The sequence below is a fragment of the Ruditapes philippinarum genome, unplaced genomic scaffold (assembly GCF_026571515.1).
Source record: "Ruditapes philippinarum isolate M1 unplaced genomic scaffold, ASM2657151v2 ctg1332_1_1_1_1, whole genome shotgun sequence".
In the NCBI taxonomy this organism is placed as follows: Eukaryota; Metazoa; Mollusca; class Bivalvia; order Venerida; family Veneridae; genus Ruditapes; species Ruditapes philippinarum.
This window is the reverse complement of record NW_026853962.1, coordinates 216,840-231,586: the sequence shown is the minus strand read 5'-3', so window position 1 is coordinate 231,586 and position 14,747 is coordinate 216,840. Positions and strand designations below refer to the sequence as shown.

At 34.1% G+C, this 14,747-nt stretch overlaps 2 protein-coding genes across 4 annotated transcripts in view; both read left to right on the top strand.

Annotated features, from left to right (window-relative positions):
- Positions 1-2,370, top strand: part of LOC132738509 (uncharacterized) — a 65,295-nt gene extending 62,925 nt beyond the window's left edge. For all 3 annotated transcript variants that reach the window (XM_060726012.1, XM_060726014.1, XM_060726013.1), the window contains exons 2-3: positions 497-652; positions 1,020-2,370. In XM_060726012.1, the coding sequence (XP_060581995.1) occupies positions 497-652; positions 1,020-1,896 (1,033 nt within the window). In that variant the 3' untranslated portion in view covers positions 1,897-2,370. The remainder of the gene's footprint in view (positions 1-496; positions 653-1,019) is intronic.
- Positions 2,371-2,506: 136 nt separating this feature from the next.
- Positions 2,507-8,213, top strand: LOC132738511 (uncharacterized). The gene is made up of 2 exons (XM_060726015.1): positions 2,507-4,069; positions 4,209-8,213. The coding sequence occupies exons 1-2, from the start codon at positions 4,011-4,013 to the stop codon at positions 5,239-5,241; spliced, it is 1,092 nt and encodes a 363-aa protein (XP_060581998.1). The 5' UTR covers positions 2,507-4,010; the 3' UTR covers positions 5,242-8,213.
- The last annotated feature ends 6,534 nt before the right edge of the window (positions 8,214-14,747 follow it).

Genomic DNA, 14,747 nt, shown 5'->3' with positions numbered 1-14,747 from the left:
CAACGGCCATTTTTCACAATATGCTAATGGGGTAAAAAGTTAAGTCTACTTTTCGAAATTAGGTCCTGTTAAAGTGACATTATGCTCATATTTTCATTGTCAAGTTGAGCTAAATTGACTTTATATTTCAAGAGATTGACTGTTTAAATTTATTTTGACTCTCTCCTGTTCATTCATTATATACCTATAGATGGGCATAATGTCACTTTTCGATTTTTCGAAGATCGATTTTTTTTTCGAATTTCGATCTGTCAATTTCACAATTCTTATGAGAATCAGTGACTAATAGGCACAACAATTATTATGTTTTGTAAAATTTTCTAAGTTAATTAAAACCAGCACATAAATCGTACAATTTGAACATATGCTTCTGTTATATAGAAATATTCTGGACTACAAACTATTGGCTAATTCCCTGATCAAACATGTAAAGTGTTTCAGTTATGAGGAATCAAGAAGAGACGCGTTTATTTTCGATATACTTATCTGTTTACAGGACAGAAGATTCGCCGTTGCCGATGTGGCTCAGTTTCAAGGAACATGGTGAAAATGGCGGAAATAAGAGTCTGCTGCCAAGTCAATCCGGTGCTGTGGCGGCAAAAATAGGGAGACAAATATCCCGCCAAAATAGCAACAGAAGTTCAGGTGGACGGTAAGTATACATGTACATATATGTTTGCTCTAATGATTATAGAATAAATTAAAATGAGAAAATCCAGTTGTCAGTTTTTTTTTCAGTATATTTTTTCTTGTTCCGGCATTTTTTTAATCATATTTACATATAAACACACGCACACGCACACACACACACACACACACACACACACACACACACACAGAGTTTGTTGTGTAAGCACAAAATAAAAACATCGTGTAAAACATTAAAAAATTGTAAGCGGTGTTCTTTTGATTTATAGGGAAGCTGGACGGACTTTCTAGCCAACAACTTTAAACCAACTTATGTATTAATCACTGTAATAAGTTAATCTTTGAATAAGTCTCTGTTTTATTTTGTTCAGATCTGGAAAATCTGTGATAATGAAGAAAATTGAAGAACGCGAACTTAACGAAAAACCCGGTGAATGGCAAAGAAATCAAGAATACAAAAATATCAGAGAGAGACGAAAACTTTTTCGGAAACACATTGGTGCAAAACTACGAACTATAAAGAGACTATATTACCTTTCCCTTTTTGGAGTACTTTTAGGAATATTGTTCGTTTTTGGTGCAACGATACGTACCTTAGGTGACGGAACTATTTTTTGGACCTTTAAACATCAGTTTAAAATAAGTGGCGTGACACTGATAATAGTCGGAGTTATATTGTTGCTGGTTACAGTTGGTCTAGACAACGTTAGTCGGGAAAAACTGAAAAAAGCAGGTATTGAAGAGATTAAACCGGTCGTTCATCCAGATTTCTTAGAGGAGGATCCAAACAAATTCAGACGACAAACTTCCAAATGCTCCTATGCAAGCTCTTATGATCCTTCTTGTCCTGCATTAGACAGACAAAGGCTATTGTGGAACACAAATAAGCAACAAGATTATGAAGATGGATTTCTTTGTTCTAGTATTGCTTCGGCGTCAAGTACAAACATGCCAGGAACTATACCGAGAGTATATTCATCAGACCATTGGGCTAAAGTTATGGATATGAATTTAGAAAGTCTGAACAATACTGAATGTACAGGTCACTCTTCCTTTCATGGTATGCCTAATATTGAAATAACATATTGCAACGAAAAATCTACGTCTTTAACCTCAAAGTCGACTTCTGAAGTTGAGGATATTATACAATTTTCATATGCCCATAGTGATTCAACACAATCGCCTCGTAATAGTGACTCAAAAACAGTGTCGTCTGCAATTAGTGAGCCATGTAAAGTAGCATTATAGAACGCATTAGTGCAAACGGTCATGCACAGCGTTTCCGGTGATTCAAATTCAGTTAACAACGCATGCTTTCTCGTAAAACTGTGCTTATGATATTCTGATACAGATAAATAATCATATATTACCGTGTATCAAAATTAGAGGTACAATTTTTTAGATATGACAAATATAGACATGACGACTGAATTCGACCGTAAGTAACGTCATGCGTTATGCGAGTATGTTGGTTCAATGAAAAGGGATAAATAATTAAATAGACAGCTCGCATTTTTCTTTCTCTTTCGTTTACTTAGTTTTAATATTCAAAATAACTTGTTCTTAATCGTGTTAATGTGCTGTAAGGCAATTATAAACAGTTGCCCCGCACTTGATGTAAATGTTTTTCTCGTATGAAGTCAATTGGTTTCAATATTTATGTTCTTAAGATTGATAATGTCCCATAAACAGGTCCAAACAAACCTACTCAGCAGCTTTCTATCTTTAATTTTTGTTTTCATTGCTCTCGATACATCTCTCCTTTCAAGATTTTCCATCGGCTTTTTCTTGGCAAATACCATTTTCATCCGCTGAAAAATCAAGATAAATAAAAACGCTTTAAAGGCAAAATTATACCTCAGAAACAAATACATTTTTAATTCTTCAGAAAGGGCTAACATATATTTTATAATGTTTAAATAATGGTTTTAGAGAATGTTAGATGATTATTACCTAAAGAAAGTAGCGATAAATGTGAAATAATGTGTTATAAAAGTAACGAAATGTAAACAAAGTAGTATTTTGTATGGAAGACAAAACACTTATTCACTATAACTTTACTTATTGCTAACGAACAACAGATGAAAAGATGGCACAGGTATTGTCCAACAACATTGACCTGGCACTCTTGAATTTGACCCCATATTCGGTAAATTCCGTAAACGTTAAGTTAAACTATCTATTTGTAAATCGATATGAATGTATATAGCCAGTTGTTAAATGTTCTAAATTACAAAACCCTCTTAGCGCAGTCGTTAAGGGCTTTCACTTCAAGAATATAGACGTGCACTGACTCGAAGGTTCGAATCCTGGTTCAGCCACTTTTATATTTTTTCTTTTCTTATTTTAAAATTGCCATTTCTCTCTTAACTCGTGCAAAACGTTTTGATTTTTGGTTGTGTATTCTATCTGTGTAGTATTTTAATTTGTATTATGAACGTGCCGTCCTTTTTTTAAATTGTCTTATTGAAGATAATGTAATGAATAAAAAAAATGCATAAAAACCACTACTGTAAAGGTATCCTAAAAACAAGATGTAGTAAAACGATTTCAAATTAATTATTGCATGAAATAAAAAAAATGCATGTCCTCATAAAGCGGTGTTGATAAGGTATCGAACCAGGTAACTTCAGATCAGTAGTCAGGCATCTATACCAATACACCACAACTCATTGACGTGTGAAGTTAACAATGATATCGATATATTTGTTAGATACCACTGTTTATCGCCTGACCTTTACGGAAATTAATGAAGTGCCAAGTCAATATTGTTGGACAATAATTGGCCAATGAGTAACATTTTGATATTGTAAAAGTACAACAAAATTACAAAGCTTTTGAGAAATAAACATAAAATCTTTTCTGAGGCATAATGGGCCTTTAATATCATTAAGCACCAGAACGAAGAGGTTCGTCGCAAAGACTACATGTATATCAAATATCGGCTCCGGTGCAATACCTTCCAGATCATATAGATGATTTATTAAAATCAATTTCGTAGTCAATTAATGAAAAATGTAGGGTTAGTTTTTATTTTGAAAACAGGCAAAAAAAAATGTCATCTAATACCCCTGAATTTAAATCACGCTGATAAACTCGTGAAGAATAAGTCTTGAGTGGCGACTAATTTATTGTTGATCAATTAATGAACAAGGGTTTAATTACAATCTAATTGTTTTGTTATTATATTAAGCTGTGTTGAATACAATCTTTTTATGATAATGTTATAAATACACGCGATGTAAAGAACACATTTACAACCAATCATTGCCTAAATCTAGAGGAACATCAGTCAGTAGTACATGCTCTGTCAGGTATTTAAAACAGAAAGCCAGCTTCTAAAGAGTTTGTAAATTTCAAACATGGCTTTTGTAAGTGGACTCGGTGGAGGCCATGGAGGTACAAGCTACTATGACAAGAGGTGAGGAGTTATAATATATACAAATTTGCTATTATGTTTTGTACTTGTTCCTGCTCTTATCGTAACTTATTTTTTTTTACAAACAAAGATTACCAAACGGTTTAACTTAAGGATGGTGGTTATTTTTTTCTTCTTCCAGAAATAGCATCGTTGCTAAACAAGACAATATTGAGGAATGTGGCTGTATCAACTTGAGGTTGAATAAAAGTAAGAAGAGAACAAAAATGTCTCTTATGAAAGAACGCATTAAACAGTTCAGCATTTGGTTCTTTGAAAATGAAGATCATAAAGAAGTGGAACACGTCAGACGCAGGTTAGAAAGAAAGAGGAAAAGGAAACTTCTTGCTAAGAAACGTGGTGCACGGCCTATACGTTGGTTGTATGTGCTAGACGTGATATTGTGGATAGCGGGCATTGCTATTACATTGTGCAGTTCCATCAAGGCTTTCGGAGAAAACACGGAGTTTTATAAACGAAAAGAGTTATACCGTCCCCTAGGACCATGCGTTCTCGCCGCCGCCGCCTTGTTTCTATTCCTTGCAACGGGTTTAAAACACCGGATGCAAATTAAGCACAATAAGCCTCCACAGAGAGCTTTTTATATTGTGCAAAAGAACAACAAAAATTCAGAAACTGACCCTGATATTAAAGATCCAGATAACGATTCCGGAAATGAAGAAGATATTGAAATGACAGTGTTAGGTTTAAAAAGTGAAAGTTATTTGGAAACGGCCAAAGAAATAGGTGCAAAAAAAGAAATAGAAACAAACAGAGCAGATGACACAGAAAGATTAAAAGCCAGCATGCCATCTAGTGAATGGCCAAAAGTTGCGTTTTATCAAGAAGACGAAAGGTATACAAGACGAGATCAAAGCAGAAAGGCATGGGCTAAAACAAAGTGGATGAGAGTGGAATCTTATGATCATGACGATGTGTTAGATTTAACCGAAGATGTCTTAATTGGCGGAAAAAAACATGGACAGGGTGAAACACGAGAATCTCATGCTGAACTTCCAGTTAGGTATACGAACATATCAGAAAATAGGCGAATTACTAGATTTAAACCCCGTCCTGGTGGCTGTTTCACCGCACAGTCTTCAATTAAATCGCAAACATCAGAAATATCTTTTGCCAGCACAACATCAGAGTCAGCGCCTCTAGTAAGGAAATAGACAATGGTCGCTGATAGATATCTTCATGGACATGTCTATTGCAATAACCTTTTTAAACGCCAGTCAGCGAGAGCTATTTTCTTTTTCTTTTGCAGTGGCCAGAAGTGCAGTGGCACACGAATTATCTCATTAAAAAGGACTAAAAAAAGGATTGGAGCACCACACTAAATACCGTATTCCGGTATATACCGGGCAAGGCGCTTGAATCGTAAAATGCCAAAATCTTGCTTTATGAACTTTAATAGGTCTAATTCATCTTTTCACACCGATTCACTGCGGATGATCACGTGACCAAAATCGTACAATGGGCTCATAAAATGGCGGCTTAAACGCTCAGTAAAAGCAGTGAAATTGAGGTAAGCATACAGTTAACGTTATATTTATATGTAAAACTAGGCCGCACGGAACCCCTGTATAATCAAAGCACAGAAGGCGCTGAATTTGTTTGGGTCTCAGAATGTCAGAAAGGTGAAGGTTGTGAGATTATAAACCAATTTGTTTTTGTAAAGTGCCACCAAGGCTTTTCAGCGTTTTAATTGTAGTAAATTGGCTATAAGACTAATTTAAACACTGATATTCAATCCAATGTTTATTTGACTTAAACAATTTGAAAAAAAAAAATCCCTTAACAGGGGTTTGAACTCCAGACCTCTCGCATCGTAAGCGAGCGCGCCAACCCCTCGGCCACGGTGAATTTATTTGTTAACAGTCTGAAGAAAACTACATTTGTATATTATTCTATATTAGGGTTTGTAACGACGCTAACTGTTGTTTAACACAGATGTAAATAATAATGTAGCTTACTATAAGCATGTATATCTATAAAGAATAAAACAATATTAGAAATCTTCGACCATTCAGGAATTATTTTGCTTGAAAATTAATGCGCCTGTCATTTGACCATCTTTACGCAGTGATCTCCCCTGAATTTTTCGGCGTTAGTTTACATATAAAGGGAAGTAACCGCTTCAAAAAAGCGAACTTCTTTCGGCACTTGCAATTAACAGCATGAGAGTCTGAAATTTCGCTACCATTATTTGTTTGGTCTGACGACCCAAACAAATCAAAGCACAGAAGTTGCTGAATTTGTTTGGGTCTCAGAATGTAAGAAAGGTGCAGGTTGTGAGATTATATGTATAGTGCCACCAATGCTTTCCAGCGTTTTAATTGTAGTAAATTGGCTATAAGACTAATTGCAACACTGATATTCAATCCAATGTTTATTTGACTTTAACAATTAGAAAAAAAAATGAGTTACCTTTACTGGGATTTGAACTCCAGACCTCTCGCTTCCTAAGCGAGCCCGAAAACCCTTCAGCCACGGTGAATTTATATGTGAACGGGCTGAAGAAAACCATATTATTCTAAATTAGGGCTTGTAACGACTTTAACTGTTGTTTATCACAGATGTAAATAATCCTGGAGCTTACGATAAGCATTTATATTTATAAAAAATCAAAGTGCTGCAAGTTCTGTGGTATTTTCTGATCTTTGCAAGCTAAATCGTACTGTATATCTGTATGCATTTTCCTGTAAAGGTTTATTTTTATGTATTATAATTCATTTTGCAAGGCACCAGAGTTTGATACATACGGAATTCTGCATAACTAGAGTTGCATCAAAAAATCATTTATGTTCATTTTTTACGACAGTCACACTTTATCCTTGCATATCATGGCTACTTCCTCAACAAAAACACTTAAAAAAGAATTTATCAAAAAAAAAATTTCCTCGACTGGGATTCGAACTCGAGACCTCTCACTCACTAAGCGAGCGCGTTACCACTGTACCACGGAAAAGTTATACACAACAAGTCTGAATAATATCAAGTCATTATAAATTGAGAACTTCCATTGCATTTCGGGTTTGTAATCCTTATTAATTTCGAGGTATTTTGTTCAGGGTAAACCTGTTGTTTAAAATTGAAGTAAATATTTTAGCGAAAATCCTCTCGCCCAAACAGTCCGACATGTAGAATCTATATATTCCACTACTCGGTTTGTGTAGTATTCGGTTATAAATAGTATTTTCATTGATAAAATCATATTCATCCGCGTAATTTGTGATTGTGCATTTATTGACAATTCTATAAGCCAACGCTATTGTTTAACTTTAAATGCGTTGTAATTTGTTGGATACTTGTAACAAAATAAAATATTTCTTTCTTTTAAATCGCTAGTTTTAAGCTGTTTTGAGAACTACTTGTTGTTAGGTTTGTTGTAAACTTCTGTTCAGAGATTGAATGTCCGCTTTGTATTTAGTTATTTTCGATCAGAAAATACAATAAAACAATATTAGAAACCTTCGACCATTCGGGAATTACTTTGCTTGAAAATTGATGCGCCTGTCTTTGACCATCTTTACACAGTGATCTCCCCTGAATTTTTCGGCTTTAGTGTACATACAAAAGGGAAGTAACCGCTTCAAAAAGTGGACTACTTTCGGCATTTGCAATTACGAACATTATACTCTGAAATTTCGCTACCATTATTTGTTTGGTCTGACGACCCAAACAAATAATAAAAACCACGTACTGTTTTGTTATTGGTCACTTTGTTGCTCTCTCTGTTTAGGCCTGAAAGCCGAAAAAAGTTGTTTTGGGTGATGAGTACAATGGCCGAACAGGTACTAAAATGCGTTGTTTTCATTAAAAGAAACATATTTTGAGCAAAATGAGCAATGACATCTTGTGCACAATTGCAGGTTTGCCCGTCATGAACAATTTACATCCTTTGTAAAGATGCATAACGAAGTTGTGCATCTTTTTAAAAAACGAGTACAACGGTCGAACCAAATTTAATGAGTACAATGGCCGAACGATTTTATTGCCTGTCCTATTTTGCCATATTTTTTTTTTCATTGAATTATGCTTGTTTCTCGCTTCCTGTCTTTGAAATCATACAAATATCATATTTGAAAGTGAAAAGTAGGAAGAAGTATTAAATTAAATGAATTCAATTTGCTTGCTTTAAATTCTCCTCTTAACAGTATTCTGTTTTGATAACACACGTGTACATCAGCTTAAAAGAAGTATATGCAATAAAAAAATAAAATACAAACATGTACATATTAATATAGAATTTATTTCACCAGCAAAATGAATGTTTCAATTACATACATAAAAGGAAATAAAGTCTGGGTTTTTTTGTTTCCGTTTTTGTTGTTTTTTCGTATCTTAGACGCAGAAAAAAGTTGTTCCTTAAATGAAAAGCATGTTTACATATATCTATGGAATATATACATGTAATGTTTATTTTAGATTTTAATATTGTGCTTATATTATCGTTAAATACGTCATATTAAGTACTTCAATATCTTTACAGGAATTTGAAATTTCTTATGTGTTTATTTGCCGGCATTATGAAATCGTATAGAAGATGATCAGCTTCATGTCATCACGAGCAGGTACACAAGGGGAAGGCACCCCATAAATGCTGTGGGACATTGTTTCTAAGTTTCGGCAAATTGCAAAAACCTGGGTCTGTAAATTACATATCATACATGAAGTACATAGCTGTCTGATATTTCTACATGCGGCTTGTGTGACAAAGATGGAAAGAACACAAAGAAATGGTTACATAAAGAAAAAGTATTAAGAAAATGAAATAAGATAATCCTTGAGCAATATATTGCCCTATTATTTGCAGCGGCATACACTCTACCCTTTGTGTTGAGAAATGAACGCATTACATACGTTCCTAAAAGGATTCAGTTGAAGTACAAAATTTCTTATGAGATCAAATATTATGAAACCCGGTTATAATAGCTCCAACACCGTTAAACATAACATGGAAGCTATATTTACATCAATAAACTGATAGTATTTCTAAATTCAAATGTGTTTCAGTTGTTTCAGAGCAAACAACCATGGCGGACTAAAACGTTTCAGGCAGTCAGTTCGCGACAAAATCTGAACTTAAGCAACACAAGTTATTCACTCAATAAACTTGATTGACATTTCTGCACGTGACAAAAATATCATGATATGACCAAAACAAAGTCTGATGACTTAATAAGAGGCACTTTTGTGACAATGACTAGAACAAACAAAGTTTCACTGAGTTTGCTTTGATATTATACACTTTGATCAGTGATTACTCAAACCCTGACTATATATGTAGGCTCTTCCACAAGTACATTTGTGTTTTTTTTTGCCGGAATGGGAAGAAAGGTGATCAATCAGCATTGCCCTAGTTCGAAAAGCCTTGGGCAGATGCTGCAAGTTAGAGTGGGTTAGCATTGAATAACTTGTGTTGCTCAAGCTCAGATTTTGTCGCAAACGAACTGCCACATTCTTTGCACTGATGCAGTTTTGCTCCGCCATGGTTGTTTGCTCTGAAACAACTTAGAATTTAGAAATCAGTTTATTGTTGTAAATATAGCTTCCATGTTGTGTTTAACGGTGTTGGAGCTATTATAACCGGGTTTCATAATATTTGTCCTAATAAGAAATTTTGTAATTTAATTGTATCTATTTCGGAACATATATAATGCGTTCATTTTAGCACAAAGGGTACATTGTATATTGCTCCTTATTGCAAATAATGGGGCAATATATTGCCCCAGGGTTATCTAATTTCTTTTTCTTTATAGCTTTTCTTTATTTACATGTAACCATTTCTTTGTGTTCTTTCCATCTTAGACACTCATGCCGTATGTAGAAATATCAGACAGCTATGTACTTCATGTATTATATGCAATTTACAAACCTATGTCTTTGCAATTTGCCGAAACTTAGGAAACATGTCCCACAGCATGTATGGGGTACCTTCCCCTTGTGTACCTGCTCGTGACGACATGAAGCTGATCGCCTTCTATACGTTTTCATAATGCCGGCAAATAAACACATCAGAATTTCCGATTCCTGTAAAGATACTGAATTTCTTAATATGGTGTGATGAAATGTGTTTAACGATAATATAAGCACAATATTTAAATCTAAAATAAACAATACATGTATTTATTTCATAGATATACGTAAACATGCTTTTCATTTAAAGGAACACCTTTTTCTGCGTCTGAAATACCAAAAAAAAAAAACACCAACAACCGACTTTATTTCTAAAATAAATTGTCAAAATGGTATGACATTTCATGTATGTAAATGAAACATATATTTTGCTGGTGAAATAGATTCTATATATTGTACATGTTTGTATTTTATTTTCGTATTGTAAATACTTTTAAGCCGATGTACACGTGTGTTATCAAAGCAGAATACTATTAAGATGAGAATGTTTACAAAGGAAACTGAATTCATTTAATTTAAACTTTTTTCTACTTTTCACTTTCAAATGTTAAATTTGTATGATGACAAAAACAGGAAGTAAAAGTAGAAACAAGCATAATTCAATGAAAAAAATTGGCAAAATAGGACAGGCAATAAAATCGTTCGGCCATTGTACTCATTAAATTTGGTTCGACCATTGTACTCGTTTTTTAAAAAGATGCACAACTTCGTTATGCAACTTTACAAAGGATGTAAATTGTTCATGACGGGCAAACTTGCAATTGTGCACAAGATGTCATTGCTCATTTTGCTCAAAATGCGTTTCTTTTACTGAAAACAACGCATTTTAGTACCTGTTCGGCCATTGTACTCATCACCCAAAACAACCTTTTCGTCTTTCAGGCCTAAACAGAGAGAGCCACAAAGTAACCAATAACAGAACAGTACGTGGTTTTTATACAGGGGTTCCTTGCGCCTAGTTTTACATATAAGTTTATCGTTAACTGTATGCTTACCTCAATTTCACTGCTTTTACCGAGCGTTAAAGCCGCCATTTTATGAGCCCATTGTACAATTTTGGTCACGTGATCATCCGCAAGTGCGATTTATGTATGATAAAAAAACGATATTTGTCTATTTTGTGATCATGATTTCTGCAAGCGTCTAGAGGTACTGCTCCAATTCTGTATTGAGTTAAATGTGGCGTCTACATTTAGACGATCCGTCATTGCATAATAAATTGACATTTTTTTTGTTATAAATTTTGGTATAAAGTGGGCGATAATTTTCAAATTGTTATGTATAAGATGTATTTAACGTAATGCAGTTACATTAGGTAATTGATTTTGTTAACATTTTATACAATGAATTATTTTGCTATCTTTATAAATGATTGGTATATAACAGATGCGTTTTGTTTATTTAAACCTCCGTCATGTATGTAATACAGCAATACAACAGGTATTTACTACATGTAGTTTCAAAATTTTAGACAATAGTAAGCCTAATGTCTTGTACTTTGAAATGAAATATTTCACCGCTTTCAAATACTTCAAATATTGTCCGCTTTCCCCATCGAATACAGAAACACTAAAACCCAAAACATAATAAATTAGAATTTTTTTGATAATGTTGTTACCCATACTAATTATTTATGCTACTCTTCGTTCACATGTTATTGCTTGATACATGTTAAATGTGTATTATGTAATCTGTGACAATTGAAAATAAAGTGATTTGTATTGTATTGTATTGTATAATAATGATTCACAAATAAAAACAAATTTTAACTAGAACTATCACTAAATGTGATTAATACCCCCCGCAAGACTGCTTCGGAAATGAGGATGTTACTAGTAACAGAATACCTTGTAAAAGAATTGAAATATAGAGTTATGGTTGTGGGCAATTAAAGATAGTTGTGGTTCTTGTATGTTGCATTTCCTTTCAATGTGGTTGGCCATTGATGAAGTTTTATTGGATTACTCTGTAAGAAGTCCAGAAAAACAAGGAAAAGGAACAAAGGGCAATAACTCTATAAATACTGAAGATTGAGTAAAGGCTATTGTACACTGCACTTCCTCTCATTGCGCTTGACCATTGTATTAAGTTGTATTGAATTCCAACTACTAGTTTTCAAGTTATGCACTGGACAAAAAAGTAACAAAAGCAATAACTGTAATTAGTCCAAATAGAGTTATTGTTCTTGTGCACTGCACTTCATCTGATGATGATCTCACTGCCCTTGACCATTGTATAAAGTTTCATTGAATTCCAACCATTAATTTTCAAGTTATGCACTGGACAATAAAAAGTAACAAAGGGCAAAAACTTTTAAATTAGTCAAAAAAGAGTTATGCTTTCTGTGCACTGCACTTCCTCTCAATATACTTGACCATAGTATGAAATAGTTTTGAATTCCAACTAGTAGTTTTCAAGTTATGCTCTGGACAAGGAAAAGTAACAAAGGGCAGTAACTCTGTAATTAGTCAAAATGGAGTTATGGTTCTTGTGCACTGCACTTTCTCTTATTGTGCTTGACAATTGTATGACGTTGTTATAAATTCCAACCAGTATGTTTTAAGTTATGCTCCAGACAAGGAAAAGTATCAAAGGGCAATAACTCTGTAATTTTTCTAAATGGAGTTATAATTCTTGTGCACTGCATTTCCTCTTAATGTGCTTGACAACTGCATGAAGTTGTATTGAATTCCAACCAGTAGTTTTCAAGTTATGCTCCAGACAGGGAAAAGTAACAAAGGGCAATAACTCTGTCATTAGTCAAGATGGAGTTATGGTTCTCATGCACTGCACTTCCTCTCAATGAGCTTGACCATTGTATGAAGTTATATTGAATTCCAACTAGTAGTCTTTAAGTTATGCTCCGGACAAAAAAAAGCAATCGAAAAGTAACAAAGGGCAATAACTTTGTAATAAGTCAAAATGGAGTTATGGTTCTTGTGCACTGCACTTCCCCTTATTGTGCTTGGCCATTGTATGAAATTGTTTTGAATTCCAACCAGTAGTTTTCAAGTTATGCTCTGGACAAGGAAAAGTAACAAAGGGCAGTAACTCTGTAATTAGTCAAAATGGAGTTATGGTTCTCATGCACTGCACTTCCTCTCAATGTGCTTGACCATTGTATGAAGTTATATTGAATTCCAACAATTAGTCTTCAAGTTTGAGTCCAGACAAAAAAAAGCAATGGAAAAATAATAAAGGGCAATAACTCTGTAATTACTTTAGATAGAGTTATGGTTCTTGTGCACTGCACTTCCCCTTATTGTGCTTGACAATTGTATGAAGTTGTTTTGAATTCCAACCAGTAGTTTTCAAGTAATGCTCCGGACAAGGAAAAGTAACAAAGGGCAGTAACTCTGTAATTAGTCAAAATGGGGTTATGGTTCTTGTACACTGCACTTCCTCTCAATGTGCTTAACCATTGTATGAAGTTATATTGAATTCCAACTATTAGTCTTCAAGTTATAGTCCGGACAAAAGAAAGCAATGGAAAAATAACAAAGGGCAATAACTCTGTTATTACTTTAGATAGAGTTATGGTTCTTGTGCAGTGCACTTGCCCTTATTGTGCTTGACAATTGTATGAAGTTGTTTCGAGTTTCAACCAGTAGTTTTAAAGTTATGCTCCAGACAAGGAAAAGTAACAAAGGGCAATAACTCTGAAATTAGTCAAGATAGAGTTATGGTTCTTGTGCACTGCACTTCCTCTCAATGTGCTTGACCATTGTATGAAGTTATATTGAATTCCAACCATTAGTCTTCAAGTTATGCTCCGGACAAGAAAAATGCAACGGACCGCTGGACCGACCGACAGACCACCGGGTGACTCCTATATACCCACCCAAACTTCGTTTTTGGGGGTATAAATATACTATATATGGGTGAGTCAGTCAACTAGTTCAGATTAGGGCCCATTGATCAATGTCACGTGTCTCCTCTATAGCAACTATACTGCAACACGCGGAGTTGGTAGAATTATTAAACTTTTATGACCTCCGTAGCAGTCGAGCTTAAATTAATGAATCAAGTTTGAACTAAATCCAATCAACGTTTAACTCAAATGTTATTTTCTGTACGAAATCTGCTGTGGTCATAGTATTTTTACAATAGGTTTAGCTCTTACATTTGGTTTGCTATTGCTAATCATGGTCATGCATAAAGAAGCAGACGCTTGTTTTGGTTGAGTCTATTATGTTTTGTTTAGGGGGTGAGTTGTCATACACATTTGAAACAAGACTTCCTAAGAATGCTACAGACAAATTTTGGTGATCATCCATGTAAAATTTTCTAAAGGTAATAAAATGTACAAGAATGAGGATAGTTCTTTAAGTTTTTGGTTAATTTGTAAGTGATTACAAAATTTATAAAGTCAAACGTAAAACAAGTTAAAGAGATGCCTATAAGAGAAGTTATCCTACACTGAAAAATCATCACTATAATTCAATTTGAATGTTTACAAAATGGGCATTATCTTAGGTACAAGAAATAATTTTTATGTCATTGTTAGGCAAGAACTGCTAATATTTCTTTTTGTACTGAATATTTAGAAATACATGTAACATAATTTTGCATGCTTACCAGTTTTACTTTGCCCGAGAATCCTTTTTAAAGATATTTCTTGTTTTAATTTTTATAGGTCTGTCAAGTCACACTAATTTAAGAAGAAGAAAAACAACAAGAGCTATCACTAAATGTGATTAATACCCCCCCCCCCCCGAGTGCTTCGGAAATGAGGAAGTTACTAGTAACAGAATAC

Bases quoted from the DNA above. Each gene is read 5' to 3' on its own strand.
- LOC132738511 (XM_060726015.1), top strand. From the start codon at position 4,011: ATGGCTTTTGTAAGTGGACTCGGTGGAGGCCATGGAGGTACAAGCTAC. The intron at 4,070-4,208 runs GTGAGGAGTTAT...TTCTTCTTCCAG, and splicing joins ACAAGCTACTATGACAAGAG to AAATAGCATCGTTGCTAAAC.